Source organism: Saimiri boliviensis, chromosome 9, assembly GCF_048565385.1.
Source record: "Saimiri boliviensis isolate mSaiBol1 chromosome 9, mSaiBol1.pri, whole genome shotgun sequence".
Taxonomy (NCBI): Eukaryota; Metazoa; Chordata; class Mammalia; order Primates; family Cebidae; genus Saimiri; species Saimiri boliviensis.
Window position 1 is genome coordinate 123,042,610 of NC_133457.1, and position 21,927 is coordinate 123,064,536.

Genomic DNA, 21,927 nt, shown 5'->3' on the forward strand with positions numbered 1-21,927 from the left:
ACAGAGCTGCTGCTGCTAGAATAATTGCATCATTAATTCCCCATGACACTGGGCCTCCTCAGCACCAGGTCAAGCCAGACTCAAGATGCAGGCAAATGGAAAAACACGTAACTGTCGGCTCTTCCTCCCTCCCTGGAAACCCCTGCTCTTACGGTTGGCTTAGTTGGTCCAGCCTCCGCTTCTTGACTTGGTAGGGAGTTCCGCAGAATGAGGAAATGCTTTTTGTGGTTTTAGTTGCACCAAACTACGTGTGACATCAGATTTACCATCTCAACCATTTTGAATGGTAAGATGCATTTGTGATAATCATGCTAGATGTAATTTGCATTTTCCTGAATGTTCATTGGGGGAAAATCTTTTTTAAATGCTGTTGATGGTTTCAATCTCTCCTTTTGGAAAGTGTTCTAGGACTTTGCGTATTTACCCTTGGGTTATTTGACTTCATTCATTTGTGGGAGTTCTTTTGATGTTCTCGAAACTGGACTATGTTCCTTAAACGTGTTACCAACATCTTTTCCTGCACGGCGTTTTATCTCTTCATTTTACAGTGTTTGTGATTAAATTCTTAATTTAAATAACTAAAGAGTATAATTCGGTGCTCCGCACAGGGAGTGCAGTCACATTGTTGCAAAACCATCACTGCTGTCTAGTTCCAGAACTTCTTCATCACCTGAAAGGAAATTGTGTGATGCTCCTCATTGTCCCCTCCTCCAAGCCCCCAGTAACTACCAGTCTACATTCTGTCTCTATGAATTGGTCTGCGCAAACAATTCATGGAAGTGAAATCATATGCTACATGGATGATATACGGACTTCTGTGGCCGGCTTCTCCCACGCAGCATCATGTTATCCGTGCCCCTCCATGCTGTAGCGTGTCTGGGCTTCATTCCCTTTTATGGCTGGGGAATGTTCCCTGATCTGGATAGACCACGTTTCACGTGTCCATTTGTCAGCTGATGGACGTTTGGGCTGTTTTTTTGCTTTAGGTCAATACTCGGTGCCTGATGTAAAAGTGGCAGCTGTGTATAAGGTCTGCAGTTAGCCTCATCATGTCACAGCTTAGGGGAGGCCTGAGGGACTTACTGGGTTGTCAGAGCTGCGGTTCTTGACCCTCAGAGACTTTCTGTCTCCTGGAGGAGGGGTGGCTGTGTTGGCCAGGTTTGAATCTCGAGAATTTGCTGTACCTGGGTTGGAGGCCTCGCTGTGCCACTTGGTGCCGTGTGACCCTGGGCAAGTCACCTCTCCCTCTGAATCTTGCTTTTCTTACCCACTAAATGAAGTACTTATGTACAAGCTGAATAGCCTAATTCAAAAATTTTAAATCTGAAATGCTCTGAAATTCAAAACTTTTGAGTGCTGACAGGATGCTCAAGGAAAATACACACCAGAAAATGGTGGATTTCAGATTTTTGGATGCTCAGCTGGTAACCCAAACATTCCAAAATCAGAAAAAAATCTGAGATCTGAAACACTTCAGGTCCCAAGCATTTCAGATCAAGAATGCTGCATCTGTAATGCCTGCCTCCTTAGTAGCGTACATGAGACGCGAAAAGGGCCCAGCACAAAACTGTCTGGCACCAAATGCCCAGTGGATAGGGGATTTTGTTTATTTTGTTGTTGCTATTTTTGTTGAGGTAAAATTCATGTAACATAAAATTCACCACTTTAAGGTGTACAGCTCAGTGGCATTTAGTGCACTCACGATGTTGGGCATCTGCCATGTCTATCTAGTGCCTGAACATTTTCACACCACGCCCAAAAAAGATCCCATGCCCACCCCTCTCCCTGTGCCCCGGCAGCCAGCAGTCTGCCTTGTCGAGTGGCCTTTTGTGACTGGCTTCTTTCATTTAGCATCACGATCCTGGGGTGCCTCCATGCTGTAGGGGCATCAGCGCTTCAGTGGGGTTAGTGTTACAGATGGGGTGAGTGTTACATGGTGCAGTCATTGTGGAAAACAGCTGGGTGGTTCCTCACAATGTGAAATGTAGGATTACTGTTTGTGCTGGCAACTCCACTTCTGGGTCTATAACTAAAGCAACTGAAAACAGGTATTGGGGGGGGTGGAAACCCTGCACATGAATGTTCAGTAACAGCACGGTGGTTCATGATAGCCAGTATGTGCACTCAGCCTACATGACCATCCACAGATCGGTGGGTTAATGGTTTCCATACAATGGGCTATTACCTTTTGTTGTTATTATAATCATAGCTTTCTTAACTCCTATTGATTTTTTCAAAACTGACCTCAGCTGTGATCTGTTTTCCACAAAGCCTTCCCTGGGTCTGGAGACTGTTCTTTCTTCTGTCCACAGATCCCTGTCTTAATCTCCATCATGACTCTTCTATTCATTAATTCATTCCCTGATTCCTTCCAAAGTATTTGTTGGGTGCCTGCTGTAGACAAGGCACTCCAGTGGGGAGGGACTCACAGCACCAAGTCAGCAGAAATAGCAGCACTGTAGAGGGAGGATGTGCCATGCCGAGAATTTTGAGTTGGGTGGGAGGGTGCTTGGGTGTCTCCCTGTTGCTCAGATGGACCAGGAGGAGATGTGATAAGAAGGAGGCAGCTTTGCAAAGGTGGAGGAGAGCCTCTCTTGAGGGGCCGGAGGTGGGGATGAGCTTGAGGAAGACGCAGAGAACTCTGAAACTGAGGCTGCTCATAGGGAGAGGTCACAGGGCTCTGAGGCCCAAGGGCAGGCCTAACTCTTGTGGAAGCCACTAGAGGGGTTAAGGCAGGGTAAGGTGGAGTCCGGGGTGTATTAGATGTGACCCAAAGGGAAGGTGTTTCGGGAGTCTAGGAGTGACGAGGGACACCTGGGCCAGGGGGAGTCAGGGTGGGGTAGATGTAGTGAAGTCACATTGTCCTGACTGCCCATTCACTTGGCTGTCCTGGGCCTCAGGACTGTGAGAGCAGACACCAGTTTTCAGGCCCAGAGAAGATGCTCAGGAAAAGTAGACTGAGGCACGTGTGAGCCAGTGCAGTGTGCGGAGTGAGGGGTCAGTGGGCAGAGAAGCTGCACAGCCCAGATCACTCACAGGAGACCGGAGACACCTTGGTGCCCAGGATGATGGAGAGCAACGGGCCAGAGCCAGGGGAGTTAGTGATGCATCTGCTAGCCGGGGTGCCCTCTCTGTGGGGCACAGAGAAAGTGGTTCCTCAACAGCCGTGGGTGACCACTAAGGATGCTCACAGATGGTGCTATCACAGGAGGAGGGTCCCAGAGGGAGGGGCCATGTCACCTGCTGTCAGCGGCTCCTGGGAAGCCTGCACTGCATGACTTGCTGGTCTGCTGGAATGGTTCCATCTCACTCTGCCACTTCCGTGACAATCACCAGAGGAACCAGGCCCAGGCAAGGGCCGTCGTGAAGCGAGCAGCCCTGATGACATCAGAAACGCAGACAGTTCCAGACATTCAAGCATGATGTCCTTGTCTGTCAGGCAGAAGTCCTCCCCGGTGTGGCAGGGAAAGTCATTAAATTCATGTTGGACCTGGACGTGGTGACTCTTCAGAAGTGTGCTCTGTTCTGCAGGATTTTGAGCTTCAGATGGGCCTAGACTGGTTTGCACAGGTAGGGACCGTGAACTTGAGCGCAGAAGGATCTTCAGCGCGTCTCCTTTTACGTCTCGTATAGTTGTTGAGCCCTGGCCAGGCCCTCCTGGGCTTGGTTTCACGGCCTGCAGAGGCTGCTGTACAGGTCACACTTGGCCTCTGCTCTCATGGTCAAGTAGCCAGGAGGGACATAAAACTAATGAACACATACAGCAAGAGCTAATTAAAAATCGTGCTGAAGGCCGTGGTGGAAAAATAACAGGATGCCTCACAGGTGGGTAGGAAGGGTGAGCCCATGAGGGACGAGTAGAAATTCATCAGAGAAAAGTGCAGCCTCCAGAGGGAACGGCACGGGAGGCAGCCCCATGGTGGGAAAGCAGTTAATGAGTGCGGAGGGGCGTGGCGCTAGATGAGCTTAAGAAAGGAAGGCCAGGGCTCTGCGGTTACAGTGCGGGTTTTATATTTTATCCTAGGAGCCACTGTGATGTTGCGCAGGTGAGCAATACAAGGCCCTGTTTGTTTGCGAGGTAGGCAGGAGTGGCAGCGGGAAACCAGGGCAGAGGCTGCAGAGCTGGACAGGTGAGAGCAATGCTGGACTGCCCCCCAGGGGTTAGAAGTGAAAGGAAGATAAGAGATCAGGATTCAAAACAAGTTCTTCTCTCCCGTTTTCTTCTGGGGGCACCCAGTAGTATTTTTTCCCAGGAGACATTTCTGAAAGGATCACTTGAGGTAGGGATTGTCAAACCCACACACCAAAGTCACTTGCTACTAGTTTTTGCAAATAAAGTTTTATTGCAACATAGCCATGCCCATTCATTTATGTCTCATCTGTGGCTGCCTCACGCTACGGCAGCAGAGCTGAGTGGTGGCAGCAGAGACGGTGTGGCCTGCAAAGCATCAGAGATCTGTTATTTGGTCCCTTATAGAAGACATTTGCCAATTCCTGACCTAAGCAAAGTGAGTGAGGGACACATTATAAAAACACAAATCTGTTGGCTTAAAGTCTTCCTAGCACTTAAACGTGTTTAATTCCTCTGAAAAATGCTCAAGTATACGTATTTCTAAAATTGACTTTTGTTTTTCTTTAAGCTTTCACTGACGTTATATATAAGAAACTCACCTTATGCTTTAGGTTTAGAAAGTCAGGGTTGGAACTCAGACTTTGAAGATGCTGCGTGATATTATTTCTCTAAATTTTAGCACAATTCTAAAGTCTCCTGAAGATGTTGCATGATGTTATTTCCCTAAATTTCTGCAGAATTCTAGTCTCCTGATGCATTATTTCTTTTCGTCCTTTCTCTGAAATGCTCATTTTCCCCCTCTTTTCTGTAAGGTATGATCTCTAGGAAGAAGTTTCTAAAAGCAGATTTTAGCCTTTGCAAAGACAGGGGTGGGCTTCTCGTGTGAGAATTTTTGTGAGTTTGTTTATTGCAAATGCAGACGCACCCTACCAAGCCACGTCACAACAGCGCAAACCGCTCTGATGACAGCAGAGCCAGTTTTCCACATTCTACCTTTCTCCTTCCCCATCCTCTCCATGTTTGAATCTGTGTTGCCAAATTCTGTAGAGCATTTTCAGATCCACTTGGTTTACAGATCTGAGCTGAATTTCACTTGGAAAACTGACCATATGTCTGGCAGGCACCCGCGACCATTGGCAGAACTACGGGGTTGATACTAAACAGATGGGCTTCTACTTGGATGTGCTGTTTTTTCCACAATACATATGAGGAAGAAAAGAAACCACTTTAATAATGTCTTGCTTTTTCCACTGGTGTCAGAGCACCGGCGACGCCCGTTTGTGTAGTCTTAATTTCAGTGTCATTGCTGTGCGGCGTGCCTTAGACAGCTAGTAAAAGCTTAGTGACTTGGGAAATTTTGAGGCCCAGCTTCTGCCTAGCTCTTAGAGAATCCTGTTATCTTTGGAATACAGATAGTGGGACAAGGACTTTTATAGTCCAAAAATAAATCATCGTTAACACTGTTTACCAGGAAGACGTTCAAAGTGCTTGTCCTGGGTTTATTGCTCCAACCACTTGACAGCTTTTGTGGGGCTGTAGCAGTCTACGCAGCAAGATATCAATAGGGGTTGTCTGATCGATCTATTTAGGAACATCTAGCTAAACAACTGAATATGATTTCTTCCTGCAGGACTTCTCAGAGCCTATACTGTGCTAATGTGGATTGGGGCTCTCATAAAGAGGCTTTTAGTACAGACAGCATTTCCCAACTACTTTAATCCTCCCAGAATCTCCTTACACTAGAGTTACACAGAAATCACTCTGGGAAACACGGCTGTCATGTTCAGATGGTAAACTTAAGATCAGAGAGCCTGGGCCAGACCTGCCGTTTACAGCTGTGTGACCTTAAGTGACAGCGTCCCTGCTCTGAGCCTCTACTTTCTAAATGTAAAATGGAGCTGAAAACATCGGCCCTGCCTGTGAGGGTTGTTTGCCCGGAGTGAAAATGCAAAAGATTTTGGTGGCCTCCCTTTGGGCAGTAAAATATAAGTTCTCCTAAATTTAAGTATTCAATTCACCATTTTCCAGAGGCAAATTTTTCACTCTGAAGCTTAGCCAGGCTTTTGTCTTTTCTCCTCTGTGCTTCTTAGCACCTCCACTAACCAGCAAAGGAGAGAAAGGAGATGCCCTTTGAGGGAAGGGCTGCTGAGAGGGGTAGCCGGGAGAAGCCATGGCCGACATGAGGTCTGGAGGCTGCTGGAGAATTGCAGTTACCTTCCATCGACAGGAGTCACTGGGACAGCTCCAGGCCGTTGTTAATAACCATTGGCCTGCATTGGATTCTGCTTCCATTTTTGTATCATGGGATCAGTCTCATTCATTCATTTATTTACTCACTCATTCATTCAAGCCACCTTCCGGGCACTGTGCTAGGTGCCAGAGGAGGCAGAGGACCCTAAGCCCAGGAATTGCGTTGTGTAGCTGTGAAGATTTCTGTTTCCCCGACACGGGAAACATCAGCACTTATTCCATCAAACAAGGGCTGTAATCAGATCACAGATTCTGATGCGTGAGCTTGCAGGGCTGTAGGAAAAAGCCTATAAGGTTTTGGGAGTAGAGCCACAGGCATTTAGCAGTATGTTCTTCCCTTTTTTGAATAAATTCACCCCCCTTTCTTTGCATCTCTCCCTGCCCTCCACCTGACACCAGCAAGCAGTTTATCCCTCCGTTATAAGCAGTGTGACTCTAAGGCGCTTGTCAAATTGTCTCATTTTGTCCTTGGAGAGTGTGACCCTTGTTCTGTCTTTATTGATCAGCACACCCAAAATATCATGCTCTTCAGTCATTACTTAAGAATTTTCTAGGGGTGGAGGAGGTCAAGCCAAGAACTTTTACATTTGGGAGATTGAAATCTATTTTTAAAACTTGATGTTGGAGGTTCAGCCCCATCCTGATGGTCGCTCTCTGAAAATGCCCAGCACTTTTTCTGCAGATGGTCGTCAAGCCACATGTCTTGTACCCTGGCCACAGGCAACTGGTCTTTCAGAGCTCAGTGCTTCCCTGTGAGGTTATTATGTGGCTTTCATGGTTAGCTTCTTCCTAGGCCTGTTTCTCCTTCCTCCTCCCAGATGTTAGACAGCAGTGTTATCATCTGCTCTGTGTCATCTAGCACAGGACTGGGTGAGGGGCAGAGCTGTCACACAGGCTGTGGTGTTATAATCAGGGCTTTTATAGCAGATGACCTGAGTTCTAAGCCCCACTCCATCACTAACCAGCAAGTAACCTGGGGAAATTTCCACATCAGTGTGCCTCCATTGTCCTCATCTGTAATGTGGGTGATGAAAATAGTTCTCTGCTGGCTGGGGTTATGATGGGAATAGAATGAGCAAATTCATGTTAGCTGCCCAGCACTGAGCCTATTGCTCAGCAACTGCTCAGCAGATGCTGCTGCTGGTGATGACAGTGATGACAGAAACAAACCTTCACATTCCTTGGCGCTTCCCTATGTGCGAGTGTCTCATCCCCTGCCTTCCTGCCTTCAGCCTCGTTCCGCCTACAGTCTGGCGTCCCCATCAAGATTCCCTGTGGTCTTGTCACAAGGCTAAACTTGCTCCCGGCCCCTCGATGGCTCCACATGGCCCCCAGGACTCTTATCACAGCCACACACAGCTCTTCTTAGTCAGGCCCTCACGTGCCTTCTCAAGCAACTCTGTTCCGTAGACCTTAAGCTCCAGTCTGAGGCTTCTCAGGTTCCAGTGCACAGACTCCTGCCGGCACTTAAGAACACTAAGAACAATGCAGTTGGTTTTTCATTTACAAATGTGTAGTCAATTGTTTTTTAAGAGACAGGGTCTTGCTGTGTTGCTCAGGCTGGAGCACAGTGGTGCACTCATAGTTCATTGTGACCTGGATTCCCTGAGCACAAGCAATCCTCCTGTCTCAGCCTCCTGAGTTGCTAGGACTACAGGTGTGCACCACCATACCCAGCTAATTTTTTTTTTCTGAGTTTTTGTAGAGACAGTGTCTCACTATGTTGTCCAGCCTGGGCTTGAACTCAGCCCTCCAGCAGCCCTCCTGCAATGGCTTTTCAAAGCACTGTGCCCAGGCCTAAAAATGCTCTTTTTTTTTTTTTTTTTTTGAGACTATATGTTCCCTATTATGTGTAGTAAATGGTGATGACAGTAGACGATTGCTTTGTGTAATGTGTGTGAGTGTGTAAGTGTGTGTGTTGGTCATTACTGGCATGATGGACATTAGCATATCTCTGTGGATCCCGATTTTGTATGTGGAAATTTTACTGGGTTTCTAAGCCTTAGAGACTGGGATGTCAGACCTAGCTTCCCCAAATGACTTCCCATTCCCCAACACCAGGTACTGCCATGCATTTATGAATTTGCACTTTTTACTAAAGTCCTACTCAACCTCTAATATCCAACTCAGTTATCACTGTCCGCCACCTCCCCAGCTTCTGCAGCCTTCTTAGTGTTATCCCACCCTGAGCAGGAGAAGTCGCTTCCTCTGCTGCTGTAATCCTCTGTCTTGATTCTTCCTGGTGGTTCCATGCACCTTCGAATTCTCCGTGGTCACTGAGCCCCCTGGAGAGAGGGTGCCTGGTACCACCTTTTCCCTCAGGCCTAACACGGCATTTTGTTCAAAGACACTGGTCACTGCATATTGACAATTCAGTCCTTGTGGCAAGAAAGGACTCAGAGAAGAAATCGAGGCCATATCTCAGTTTTTCATTTGCTTCTGCTGTGGCTGAGGTCACATTATGAGGTTGCCTCACATTTTCCGTTTCCTCTTTTCTCCTCCATAAACACATGAACTTCATGCAGCAGGAAACAGCGGGCACGTTGATGGAATTCACTGCTTTGTCGAAACTCAGAGCAGTCTTGTCACACAGCAGGCCCTCAGCTGATACGATGAATGGGTTTGTGAGTGAATGAATGAAACAAGGAAACATTGTTTTCCGATATTGTTTGATAGAGATGGCACCTTTCTTCTCTAAGAAGTCAGCCGTGCAGCACATGGCACTGGGGACCTAACCTCACTCCCCCAAAGATATGGGGCCTTCCTTCCAATATGTTTTGGGGTAAAGGTATTCTGTGAAATGGAAGGATAAGGTAAGATATCTTAGTGGATAAAAGATGAGGATGAAAAAATACCCACTGTCACCAAGGGGTGGACATCAGCGTCAGATGGATGAGGAACAGACCCTGGCTCCAGCGTTTGGCAGCCCTGCGCTCCAGATTCACAGGTTGAGTAGGCGTTTATTTGAGCACCCCCTCCATGCCAAGAACCAGCAAAGATGCCAGATACCCAGCAACAAGCATGAGAGTGACGGTTGGCATGGAGCTTACGTTTGTTCCCATGGGAGATGCAGATGACAGTCAGTAAACAGTGAATCCCAGGACACAATCTGAGAGTGATCGGAACTAGGATGGAAGGAAAGATGAATAAAGGGACCAGGCCTGTGCCAGGCATGGAAATTAGCGTGTAAGCTCTGTGAGGTCAGCTGCTGCATCAGTCCTAGGACAGTTCTTGCCTCTTAGCTCTGTGTGGCTGTTGATGGGGGAAAGGGATGGAGTCAGTTTTCCAGGGACAAGTATACCAGCTACTGTGAACCTGAGAGAGGCCTGGGAGAGGGCTGGCTGGAGTTGCCAAAGAGGCTGGAGCCTGCCCCTTGAGTTGCAAGCATGTGACATCAGCAGGGCAGGGCCAGCCGCCCCATCTATCATCTGAGGACCTGAGGCTGTCTGTGGCACTTCCTCACACAAATGCCAGGTGTGAGAAACATTTCCCATTAATTAACCTCAAATGCCTCAGAGGTGGTAGAGGTGTGGCGGAACTTGGCACTGCTGTTATTCAGGGGCCAGGGAGGGGGGCTGCTAATGTGTTTGCACCTCCCAGAGTCTTCCCAATGTGAGAAGGCAGTTCCTCAGGACCTGCAGGGAGAAATGCGGAGAGAATTCCCGAGCCAGGGAGGGAGGTGCTCCCCATCTGTCCCTTCCCTCTGTGGACAGGCAGCATGGGCCGCATGCACCCACCCACAAATGGCATCTGACCCATGCAGGTGCACATCCACCCACGCCCATGCACGCTGGCTCTGCAGGTGCTCACCCACCCCCCCAGAGGTGCACACACACCCACTGCACGCACCCGCCTACCGGTGTCCGCAGGCCACACTGTGCCCTGGACGACCACACCTGCTCCATGTACACCTGCAGCAATGCACTCATGTTCTTTGCCCTTGGGGGGGTTTGTAAGTTATTTTCTCCAGTGAGCAGCACTATTTTGAAGTTTCTCTTCTTGGGCGGAGAGTCATAGCTCTCACAAGCCCTCCCCTGGCACAGCTCTGGGCTTGAGCCACCCCAGGGAAGGCAGAGGGGAGAGGAAACTTCCTCCCCAGGGGATGTAGAGCAGCTCAGCCTGGGGCCCCGGGCATGGGTCTTCCATCCCCTGGTGACACCTGAGCCCCTGGAGGAGCTGCTCAGAACACGGCAGCTGTTCTGGTCAATGCATTGGATTGTTGGTTTATGAGCAAATTGGGTCTTTTGAGCTGAAGACCCTCTAGTGCTCCCTGCTGAATTCTGAATCAAGTCCAAGTCCCTGACCATGACCCTGCCTGCCTCCCCAGCATATCCATGCCCTCAGCCCCTGCTTCCCTCCTGCCTGGGACAGCCTGCCCCTTTCCCATCATAGCCCCTGTCCTGTTCCCTGCTGGGGCAGCCCTCTGGAGCCCTCCCTGTCACAGTTGGTCAGCTGGCACCTACCCTCAAGGCTCCCTGAGTAGGACCTGGGTCCTGCCCTTCCTTGACTCTGGGGGATCCTGGTTCAAGACCCTCTGCATATCCCCTGGCATGTACCTGAGCTGTTGTTGGCATTGGAGATACAGCTGCAAATATCCATCAAGGACCTGCCATCAGGGGCTTCAGCTCGGGGCATGGGCAGAAGTAGACAAAACTACAAATGAACGTGTGCATGCATGTGCGTGTGCGTATCTGTGCATGTGTGCATGTCTGTGTGTGTGCATGTGCATGTGTGTTCATGTCTCTCTGTGTGTGTGCGTCTGTGTGTGTGCGTGTGTGCGCATGTCTGTGTGTCTCTGTGTGTGTGCATGTCTGTGTGTGCATGTGTGTGCGTGTGTGCGCATGTCTGTGTGCGCATGTCTGTGTGTGTGCATGTCTGTGTGTGCGTGTGTGCATGCCTGCGTGTCTGTATGTGTGTGCGCCTGTCTGTATGTGTGTGCATGTCTGTGTGTGTGTGTGCATGTGTGTACGTCTTTGTGTGTGCATGTCTGTGTGTGCGTGTGTGTGCATGCACACCAGCTGATACCCGTTGTGAGAAAGATAAAGAGGAAGGCAAGAGATCGTGATGAGTTCTATCCACATGGGGTGAGCCAGGAGGGTTTAAATTCACACCTTTATTCATTGTTCATCTCCCGCAGGCGAGTACAGCCCCACAAAGGCAGGCATTGTCTCTTTTGTTCACCTCTGCACACCCTGTGCCTAGTAGAATACATGGCACATGGTTGGGGTCAGTACGTATTTGTTGAAAGGTGGAATGAATGACTGAGTGAGTGAGTGAGTGAGCGAGCCAGTGAGTGAGTGAATTCTTAAAGGGAGAGAGGAGTGCAGTTTCCTCAGTGGCCAAGGTGCTCTGCTCCCAGCCCTTAGCTCTGCCGTGAAGACCACTGTGCTTCAGAGACAGGGTGGGAACTCAGAATCTGCTCCAGCCGCTAGGGTGGAAGTGGGGGAGGCGGCTGAGTAAAATAGTGATGGTGGTGATGGTGGTCCTGGCAGCGATGGTTGTAGGGAGGAGGAGGAGGAGGCATCAGCCCTCCTTCCCAACTTTCATGAGTGGAAAGTCACATATCTGCAGCAAGGGGTAGAGACTGTACCCCCAGCAAGGCCCTGGCAAAGGAATGCATGGTAGGGAGAGTGAGGTCAATGTTTCAACCTCCTGTTAGAAGGTAGCAGAGCCAGGAAGGGAGCCTGGGTGCCTGGCCCCAGGCCCCGTGTTCTTCACAGCCACATCACACCGACTTCCATGGCACGTGGCAAGCACCAATGCACAGTAAGGATGATGATGGGGGCGGGGGCGCAGCAGAGCACAGAGAGCACGCAAGTTTTGTAATTAACTTGCATTTTGTCCTAAATGAGAAGGGAAGCCCCCATTGGGGGGAGTGAGCAGGAATTGATAGGGTTAGAGTTCCATTTCTAAGAGCTCAGATCAAAGGAAGATGAGCTGAAGGCCACTGTAGGTATCTGGGGCAGAGATGTTGGTGCTGGGCCAGGGTGGTAGTGATGCAGGTGGCAAACAGAGTGGGGTTCAGGGCCTGATCTGTAGTTTATTCCATGTGCTGCTCCTTTTTGCCTTGGCTGCTAGGAAGTTCAGGGCACACAAGCACTCTCCTTTGGAGCCCATGTGGTGTCTGTTGTGAGGACCACCTAACTCCTTGGTGCTGTGGCCCTGAGCAGACCCTGCTTCCTCCAGATCCCTCCCAATACTTCCTTCATCGTGCAGCTGTGTGTGTGTTTCTGGTGACTGCTGCCAATCCTTTGTGAAGGAGGTGAGATATAAATAAAGCAATGATAATGCTCCATCCTCATCTCTTCTTCTCATCCCTGGGGATCTTTGTCTTCATCTTCAGCTGAGCTCGGAGGCTTGGGGAGACCCAGCCCATCCTTCCCTGTGTGCCAGGAATGCTCAGAACAGCTGGCTCTCCCAAGACCATGTGGACTCATAGTCCTGCTCCCATCTGTAGGCATCTGTAGGCAGATGAAGGAAAGGATAGGACGAGAGCATGAATGCATTGTCTCTGAGAAGAGAAGGACCCCTCTACATCCCTCTGCCTCCCGTGGCCTTGGGGACAGGGTGGCCGGGAGGATCTGTGGTTGATCAGTGTTCGGCAGCTGCCCTGGCCCCACACATTTCCTGGGCTCCCACTGGGTACCAGGCACTGCATGCTGGGGTCACCCCCAAAACACGGTGGAGGATGCCACTGCTATAGCTTCCTTAATGGTATGCAGAGCCAGAGGGAGGAGTCCTCAAACAAGACATTCCTGGGCTCGTCTTTCTCCACAGGGCTGCTTTGTGGAGCAACTGTGGACAAAGCGCCTAGCACAGTTAACACTTGTATTAGTCCATTTTCACACTGCTACAAAGAAGTGACCCTAGTAAAACAAAAAGGAACTGCCCAAGACTGAATAATTTATAAAGGAAAGACAGTTCAGCATGGTTGGGGAAGCCTCAGGAAACTTAGAATCATGGTGGAAGGAGAAGGTGAAGTAAGGCAGCAGGAAGGAGAAGTCTCGAGAGAAGGAAGATGAGCCTCTTATAGAATCATCAGATCTCATGAGAACCCACTCAATATACGAGGACAGCATGGGGGAGACCAACCCCCGATCCAGTCACCTCCACCTCTTCTTTCCCTTGACATATGCGGATTATGGGGATTATAATTCAGAATGAGATTTGGGTGGGGACACAAAGCCTAACCGTATGTATCAGCACTCTATTAGTAATGCCTGGAGAGAATGGCCTCATGTCCTGACCCACCTGGGGTGGCCCTGGTTTATCCTCTTGTCTTGGTGTTCCATCCCTCCGTGTTCTGCTTTTGGTCCCCTTGGTGCATCTTAGGAAGATGAGAGGAGTCTCTGGAGTCAGGGTGCTCAAGGTCCTGCCCTGCCATGGCATTTCCCAGCTCTGTGACCAACAACAAAATGGCTCAGGGCTCTGACCGTCAATTTGTTCATCTGTAAGATGGATATAAAACTGAATGACCTCTAGCTCATAGATTTATTGTGAAAGTAAAATAAGACAATGTCTTAGGATAGTTCCTGTCCCTGCACAAGCAGTGACCAACGTTGACTCCATCATCATCATTCCATTTATATGATAGAAATTCCTATAATAGAATGTTCACCAAACGTTACCCACACTGGCATGCTGTGTTAATCAGTGACTGCAGAGTCTAGACATGTGGGTATTATTGTTTTACGTGGATGATCACATGAACTATGAATAAACTGTGTATTGTGGATGCTTACCTTTGTTTCCAGATTGTTTTGTACTTTCACTTTTTTAGAGACAGGGTCTCCCCCTGCAGCCTGGGCTGGAGTGCAGTTGCAAATCATAGCTCACTGCAGTCTTGACCTCCTAGGCGCAAGTGATCCTCCTGTCTCAGACTCCCAAGTAGCTGTAACTATAGGCATGCGCCACCATGACTAATTTTCAAAATTTGTTTTTGTAGTGGTGGGGTCTTTCTGTGTTGCCCAGGCTGGTCTCGAACTCTTGGGATCAAGTGATCCTCTATCCTTGGCCTCCCAAAACGTTAAGATTATAGGCATGAGCCACTGCACCTGGCCTTTCCAGATGTATCACCACACTGAGTCCTCGCCTCAACCTTACCTATCAGGGATGATTATCATAGTGTATTTTTTTAAGATGTGGAAACTGAGGTTCCAAGGTGCCGGGTGGCTTACCTAAAGGCCCAGGGCTAGAGACAGGTGCAGCCTTTTGGAAGCCAGACCTTGTGGAAGCTCTAGGGGCTGTCAGACAGGCCACCTGTCGCTGGGGGCACAGAGGTCACTGCCATGTGGGACATTGGGCCCTCAGGTGCTGCCAAACATGGCTCTTCTCCAGGCTGAGCACTGCAGAGCCCAGATTCAGAGCAAGCTGTCCTGGGCCTCCATGGGGCAGCTGGTTGCATGCATCAGGTGCCTTAGGTGGGAAAGGTGGGGCATAACCCCTTCCCTGGATCTGAGGGGACCTGGTCAATCATAACCCCCTGCCCCTTGGATGCTGGTGATACCCCTTCCACTCCCAACACTGGTGGCCTCCCTCCCTGTCCTCTCTCACAACGGTAACCTCTTTCCTCAGGTGAGCCCTCCTGTTAGCCACTCCCCCCCGCCCTTCTCCCAGCATGTTCATGCTTCCTGGGGCTCTCACGTTTGCATAAGCTCAGGGCTCCCAGCCCTTTCCACAGGCAGCAGCAAGGCAAATTCACCTGCTGGCCGTGGAACTGACCATGTGCTGACCATGGCGGCTGAGCAGGTGCGGGTGTGTATGTCCAAAGGGTGAGGGGTTGTGGCGGAGGTCTGGGCTCCTGTGCCAGCAGCTGTGCTGGGGAGCACCTTGAGTCTGCAACCTTCCACCCCAGCGATACTGGGAGGTTAAATTGGAGCCTGCTTGGGACTCAGGACCTTGTTGCTGCCAGAAGACAAGTCCCTTCACTGTCCCAGGAGGCATTTGGGGCAATGTGGTCATCTATTCTCAGTCCTGCCTGGGTGACGGCCTGAACTCTGGTCTATACTGTGACCATGGGATGGAGGTGATGCTGGCTTACTTCGTGAGCTTCTCTAACTTTACTATTTTGTTAGTTGCATTTTGTTTTCATTCTAACTATCTTTCTTACAAAGTAACACATAGTGTGTGCTACAGAAACAGCTTATGAAGCAACTTCCTCTCTCCCCCTCATGCCAGCAGCCAGGGCTCCTCATTTCTTTTTTCTTTTTCTTTTTTTTCTTTTCTTTTTTTTTTTTTTTGAGACAGAGTCTTGCCCTGTCACCCAGACTGGAATACAATGGCGCGATCTCGGCTCACTGCAACCTCTGCCTCCAGGTTCAAACAATTCTCCTGTCTCAGCCTCCTGACTAGCTGCGATTTCCGGTGCCTGCCACCACACCCAGCTAATTTTTGTATTTTTAGTAGAGACGGGGTTTCACCATTTTGGTCAGGCTGGTCTCGAACTGCTGACCTCATGATCCGCCCACCTCGGCCTCCCAAAGTGTTGGGATTACAGGCATGAGGCACGGTGCCCAGCCCAAGTGTTCTCTATTTCTCTGGGGGGCCCACAGACATTTTCTCTGCATACACCACTGTGCACCCATATACTATCCCTGTTCACACACTGGTGGCATGTGCCGTGTGAATTCGTGCACTGGGGTTTTCTTTGGCCTGTTTATTTCAGATCAGTTACCTGTCCGTGCATGCAGATCACTTTCTTTCTTTCCACATCTGCACACAGGTCATTGACAGCATAGATGATGACTTACCTAGTCCCCTGTGGACAGACATGTAAGTTGCTACTAGTCTCTGCTACAACAAACAGCACTGCCATGAGCTTCCCGGGACGTTGACCTTCGCACATCCCAGAGTCTACAGACATGGCCATTTCATGGACAAGGAAGAGGTCCTAGGAGTGGTCCTTCCTTCTGTCTGTTCACAGACTTGCTCTGCAGCCGTTCACTCAGAATTCTCACTGGCCTAGCTCTGCGCTGGGGTCCAAGGCTGCCCCAGGCCTGGCCTCTGCCCCAGGAGAGGTGACAGCCTGGTAGGAGAGCAGGCAGGTAGAGGTCTTTGAGGCTCCTTGGTGCCTGCATAGGGTAGCTTCATGGGCATAAGACAAGGGAGTGACCCCCGTCTGGGACAAGAGGAAGGCATATTCATTCAGCGGAGGAGCTGAAGTTTATGAGGCAGAGAAGTGGGAGGGAGGGTAGCATGGATGGAGGGCAGAGCATGAGCAGGCAGCATTTCATCCTGGAATTAGGGACAACTTCACGTTATATGGCAAAAGGCGAGGGCTTCTGGTGGCCCTGAGTAGGTCACAGGAGGGAGGGTCTCACAGAGGGAAATTCAGCGCACGCTGCTGAGCCACTGCGCGCACCCCCTGGCCGGCGCAAGCCCCAGGCTCTCTGTGGTTCTGACAACCCTCCTGGAGTCCAGGCTTTAGGGGATCACTGGTGACCCCTCAGGGGGAGAGGGGTGGTCGCCTTCACCCCCAGGAGTCACCTAGGTTTGGCGGTTACTTGAGGACTCCGCTTGGTTTTCATATTCCAGATGAGATGGACCAAACGCCTCCGGCGCGTCCTGAATATCTGGTCTCAGGGATTCGAACTCCCCCTGTGAGGAGGAACAGCAAACTGGCCACCCTGGGCAGGATCTTCAAACCCTGGAAATGGAGGAAAAAGAAAAACGAAAAACTGAAGCAGACCACATCAGGTAAGGGCCTGGTGATGGGCGCGGGCGGCTCTGGCTGGGACCAGCGTCCTTGTCATGGTGCTGTGGCCCCTGCTGATCTGTGACTTTCCGGCCCCTGCAGGGGAGGGGCAGACTGTACTCCCTGGCCTGTGATGGCCGGGAGCCACACAAGTTCCCCCACTGGCCCCACCTGGCTGCCCCGAGGCCCTGTGGTGGGGTTGGCACCAGGTACCTCATGTGGGACGCTCTGCCCAGACCCTAAGGTGCCCACAGGTCCCCTGGGACCTAACAAGTCCCTGTTCAAAATGAGGCCTCTGACTCATTTAGGGCTGGTTGGGCGAAGACACTGGCCTTGGAGCAAGCTCTCGCTCTCTGGCTTCACTTGGGCAGCGAGCGCCCCGCCATGCCACACCCACAGGGCCTCACCTCCCACACCTGCAATCTCATTTGGAGGATGCTGGGGCCTGGGGCCTGCCCCCAAAGGTTCAAGTTTAGTTGGCCAAGAGCCCCCGAGTGACTCAAGGTCGAGGCCCCCAATTTGGCCTTGACACCTCTGGGCCTCACTTCGTCCTGAAAGACAGAGGCTGCTCCCTGGCTCCTAAGCTCTCTTAGCATGCCTGTCCCTACACCCTCCACCAAAGCGCCCAGAAGGTTCCACTCACCTCCTGCACCCTCACACCCCGTCAGCCCTGGCTCTGTGGGAAGTACGGTTGTGATGGCTGGTCTGTTGCCTCTGCCTCCCTGGAATCCACCCTGGGAACTGCAGCCATGAGGCTGAACCACAGATAGGGTGGACTCAGGCAGTGACGATGGGACCAGCAGGCACATGGCGGCCGGGCACGGCCCCGCCCCCAGCACTTGGCACGAAGGAGCCAACTCAACCCTCAGAACCCCCTGCTACGCCAGCGCCCTCCCAGGATCCTGCCCCATCATAGGGATGGAGAACAGGCCCAGAGAGCGGAAGTCACTCATCCAGGGTCACACAGCCAGCAGGTGGCGGGGCTGAGGCTTAAACTCTGGCAGCCTGGTGTGCTGGCTCCTCAGCCTGGGCTCTGTGGATGGCAGTGTTCTGAGAAGCAGAGCCGCAGGAGGTGGCGTCTCCATCCTAGGACCCGGCCTCTGAGCCAGACCCTGTGAGCAACCCCTAAAAGCAAAGAGTCAGGGAGCTGCGGATGTGGCGTCAGTCCCAGGCCTCAGGAACCGGGCCTGGCGCGGGTCTGTCTCAGGCTGTTGCCTCGGGTGGTCCCTGGGGCCCCATTTCCAGCTCTAAAGAGGCATGAGTTCTGGGGCCTTGAGAATGGTGGAGATGAAGGCCAGGTGGTACAGCACCCAGGCCCACAGCAGGGGAGGCAGCCAGCACCGACGGCAGTCCCCCAAATCACGCTTTTGTGGGTGCTTCAGAAAATTATTATTTCCACCACCCAAGAAGTTGGTAGGTAAAATTCTTGTCAAAATGAAAACAGAACAAGCATCATCATTCAGCAAATCTTGAGCACCGCCTGTGTGCCTGGTACCAACAGCAGGGCCCCAGGCCCCGCTCACCTAGAACTTTCCGCAGAGTAGGGAGTCGAGTGACAAACTGTGCAAGCCACCAGTGAACTGGCTCGCGGGTCGGTCACAGACTCCCTCGCTGCATGTGAAGCTCAGCTAGGCGGGCCGCTTCCATGTGCTCCCTGCGTCTGGTGGGGCCCCTCACACACGCAGCACCGAGGGGCTCTTTGCGCTCCAGGCTGGATGGCAGGACCGCTGACCAGGCCCTGGGGTAGAAATGAGCAAGGCGGGTACTGCTTTGGGCCCAGTGGTCTGAGAAGACCCAGGTGAGGAGGCTGCATTGGGCTGAAATGTAATTGGCTCATTGGGAAAGGCGGGGGGAAAAGCATCGTTGCGGCAGTGGGAACAGCCCTTGCAAAATGCCAAGCTGGGGAAGGCACATCTGTGCAGCTGTTAAAGGCTGGAGGGTGGGGAGACTGGAGCAGAGGGACCTCCGTGACCTCGGGTGGGTCTCTGACATTCCCGAGGCCCAGTGCCCACCCACCCCACCGCCCCCCTCTCCCCCCACCCCCACCCCACTGCTGTGGGACTGGAAGGCTGAGGTTCGTCTCCTGAGGATTCCGGACTCTTTGGCCTACTCCATGCTGTGCTGTGTGAGTTCAACATCAAGATGCTTTGGAGGCCCTGCAAGGGCCTTGGGGGGTCTTGAGGTTATTACCTGCAGTACCCCCTCCCGCAGGACCATCCTGCAGGCATTTGGAAATTTGAGGAACAGTGCTGCATTTTGTTTACTTATTCCAAACCACCCTTTTTCCTTCAAGTGGGGGTGTTGCTTGTTTTGGCTTGTCAAATTCCTGATTTCACGGGCATCACTGGTTAGGATGAGCTGAAGTCAATATAAAGATGATTGAAAGAGAAAGATGCAGTGAACAGCGGTTTTGGCAGGCGGGGCTGGGGGAACCCACTGAAGCTGGCTCTCAGGGGCTGCAGGGTGGGAGCAGCGTCTCAGTCCGTGCCTGCAGCAGCAGGCAGCTCAGAGCCACTCAGACATTCACAGGCCGCACCACCTTTACAAGCTGCGCCGCCCCTGATGCCCCCATCCCTGAGATGAGGAGACTAGACCCTGGCAGCTGCCTCTTTGGGTCATTGGGAAGTCCTCCGGTCAGTGCAGGCGAAGACCTGCCATGTCTGGGGCTGGCCGCCATGGGCACTGCCTGCTGCCGGCCTGGGGACCGACGGGTCCACTCAGTGCTCCAAGCCTGCACCCCTGATCTTCTCAGCTGTTTTGTGAGTCTGGCTGCAGTCTCTTTGCTGACACCTCCCGAGGTCAGCATTCACTTTGTCAATTTTGTCCACAATTCCGGCACCTGGAAATTGGCTTGGAAATTGGGACCATGGAAAGGAAACTCTGTTCTCTCTGCCCAAAAATGCCCCCACCCTGCTGTGTTTGGGTTTCTCTATTTGTCCTTTGGCTTTAGGGTAAATATCCTTGGGGAAGCCACCTGGAGGTCAAGGATGGGATGGGCTTCCCCAGATAACTGCCCTCTCCTACCAGTCCCCCACCCTGAGCCAGACTTATCCCTCTTCACCCACTTCTAGACACTTGCCCTGTGTCCCCCCACAAGTGCTGGCCCCACGCAGAGACTGTGCCTGTTTTGCTCACGGCAGAATCTCCTGTGTCTGACATGGTGCCTGGCACACAGTAGGTGCTCAGTAAACGTGTAAGGGGTTCCCACAGATTGAACACCTGGTCACCACGGCCTGTTCCCCCAATGGAGCCCATGCCTCTGACCATGAGGCTGTGTGGGTTCCGCCCTCTGTGACTCCCCAGCACCCAGCTCAGCACTTGGCACATAGCAGGTCCCGGGAAATACTTCTGAATAAGTGGAATCATTCCATTGCCAGTGCCTGTTTGCCACCTGCCTCCCCTACTGGACATTTAGCTCAGCCAGGTGGGCTGACTCTGTCTGTCCCCCGGCACTTGGCAGGGCCCCTTGCACACACCCAACACTAAGGGGCTCTTTGTGACCCAGGCTTAATGGCAGGCACTCTGCATCTTTCAAAGAAAGGGTTGAAGTGGTTACATAGTCTTATATTTGGAAATTGGGGCTGCCCCGTAGGCAGATAGTTTTCCTGACAGAAGGAAAATGATGATGAGGAGCAGCCCGAGGCCCACCTGGGAGTGGGGGGAGAATGAGAGAAGGTGGCACAAGTCACCCATGTTTTTTGCTCTGGGAAGGGGAGGCAGGAAGGGCTATTCCGAAGGAGGAATTGACAAAGATTTGGCAAATTAGGGTTGGTGGAAGGGGATGGGGGCTGGCCTCCCTCCCCACTTCTTGCCCATGTGGTAGATTCTTCCAAAGCTTTTCACCTGGGTTTATGGGAAGAAGCTCTAGTGGGAGAGCCACACAGAAGGATCTCATCCATTAGTGGCCAGGAGGCACTTAGCAAAAGCTAACAGGAATCACAGAAAAGGAGTCCAGGGTGTTGCGGGCAGAGGAGGGGGGTGCTTTCCTCGATTGGTAAGTTAAGGAGCATTTGATGAAGGGTAGGAATGGATGGTGGGAGCTAGCTCAGAGAGCGGCATTCTGTGTGGAGGGGCTTTCCAGATAACTCACAGAAAGGATTGCTGTAGAGTGTCTGCTATGCATTGCTGGGCAGAGCACTTGGTAAGAAAGTTGGGCCTTGCCAGTGGACCAGGCCCCTGACCCGAAGGTGCCTGCTAGCTCACTGTTTTTGGTTGGTAAACTTGAGCCGGGCATTGGCTATGGCTTGGACAGGGCCTGGTGACACCTTCGCCCAAGACTTATCTGTGTGTTTGTGTGTTGGGCAGCGCTGGAGAAGAAGATGGCCGGCAGGCAAGGCCGAGAGGAGCTCATCAAGAAGGGGCTGCTGGAGATGATGGAGCAGGGTAAGTGGGACCCCTCCCGGCTGGAGATGATGGAGCAGGGTAAATGGAACCCCTCCCGGCTGGAGATGATGGAGCAGGGTAATGGGACCCATCCCAGCTGGAGATGATGGAGCAGGGTAAATGGGACCCATCCCGGCTGGAGATGATAGAGCAGGACAAATGGGACCCATCCCGGCTGGAGATGATGGAGCAGGGTAAATGGGACCCATCCTGGCTGGAGATGATGGAGCAGGGTAAGTGAGACCAGTCCCTGGTTCATAGGGCCTGGTTCTGGGAATGCAGAATGGAAAGTCTCACGTGAACCCAGGAAGCCCGTAAGAGACAGAGTAGAATCAGAAGAGGGCCGTGTCCAGATGAAGCCTGAAAAGTTGAAGCAGTGGCCCATGTCAGGAGCCATTCCATTGGTCCAGCCCCCAGGGGTGTGGGAAACCCCATCGCTGAGCTGAAGGGCTCCCGGTCATGGGTATGACGCCTCCCCAGGGAATGTCTAACTGAGCTGGATGTGTACAGCAATGTTTTTTTCAGCATT

At 51.7% G+C, this 21,927-nt stretch overlaps 1 protein-coding gene across 11 annotated transcripts in view; it reads left to right on the forward strand.

The window, feature by feature from the left end:
* The window catches only part of PHACTR3 (phosphatase and actin regulator 3), a 263,489-nt gene that overhangs the window by 143,293 nt on the left and 98,269 nt on the right, over positions 1-21,927 (forward strand). For 10 of the 11 annotated variants that reach the window (XM_074406723.1, XM_074406722.1, XM_074406725.1 and 7 more), the window contains exons 2-3: positions 16,856-17,017; positions 21,321-21,398. In XM_074406723.1, the coding sequence (XP_074262824.1) occupies positions 16,856-17,017; positions 21,321-21,398 (240 nt within the window). The other variant, XM_074406730.1, reaches the window with a different exon arrangement.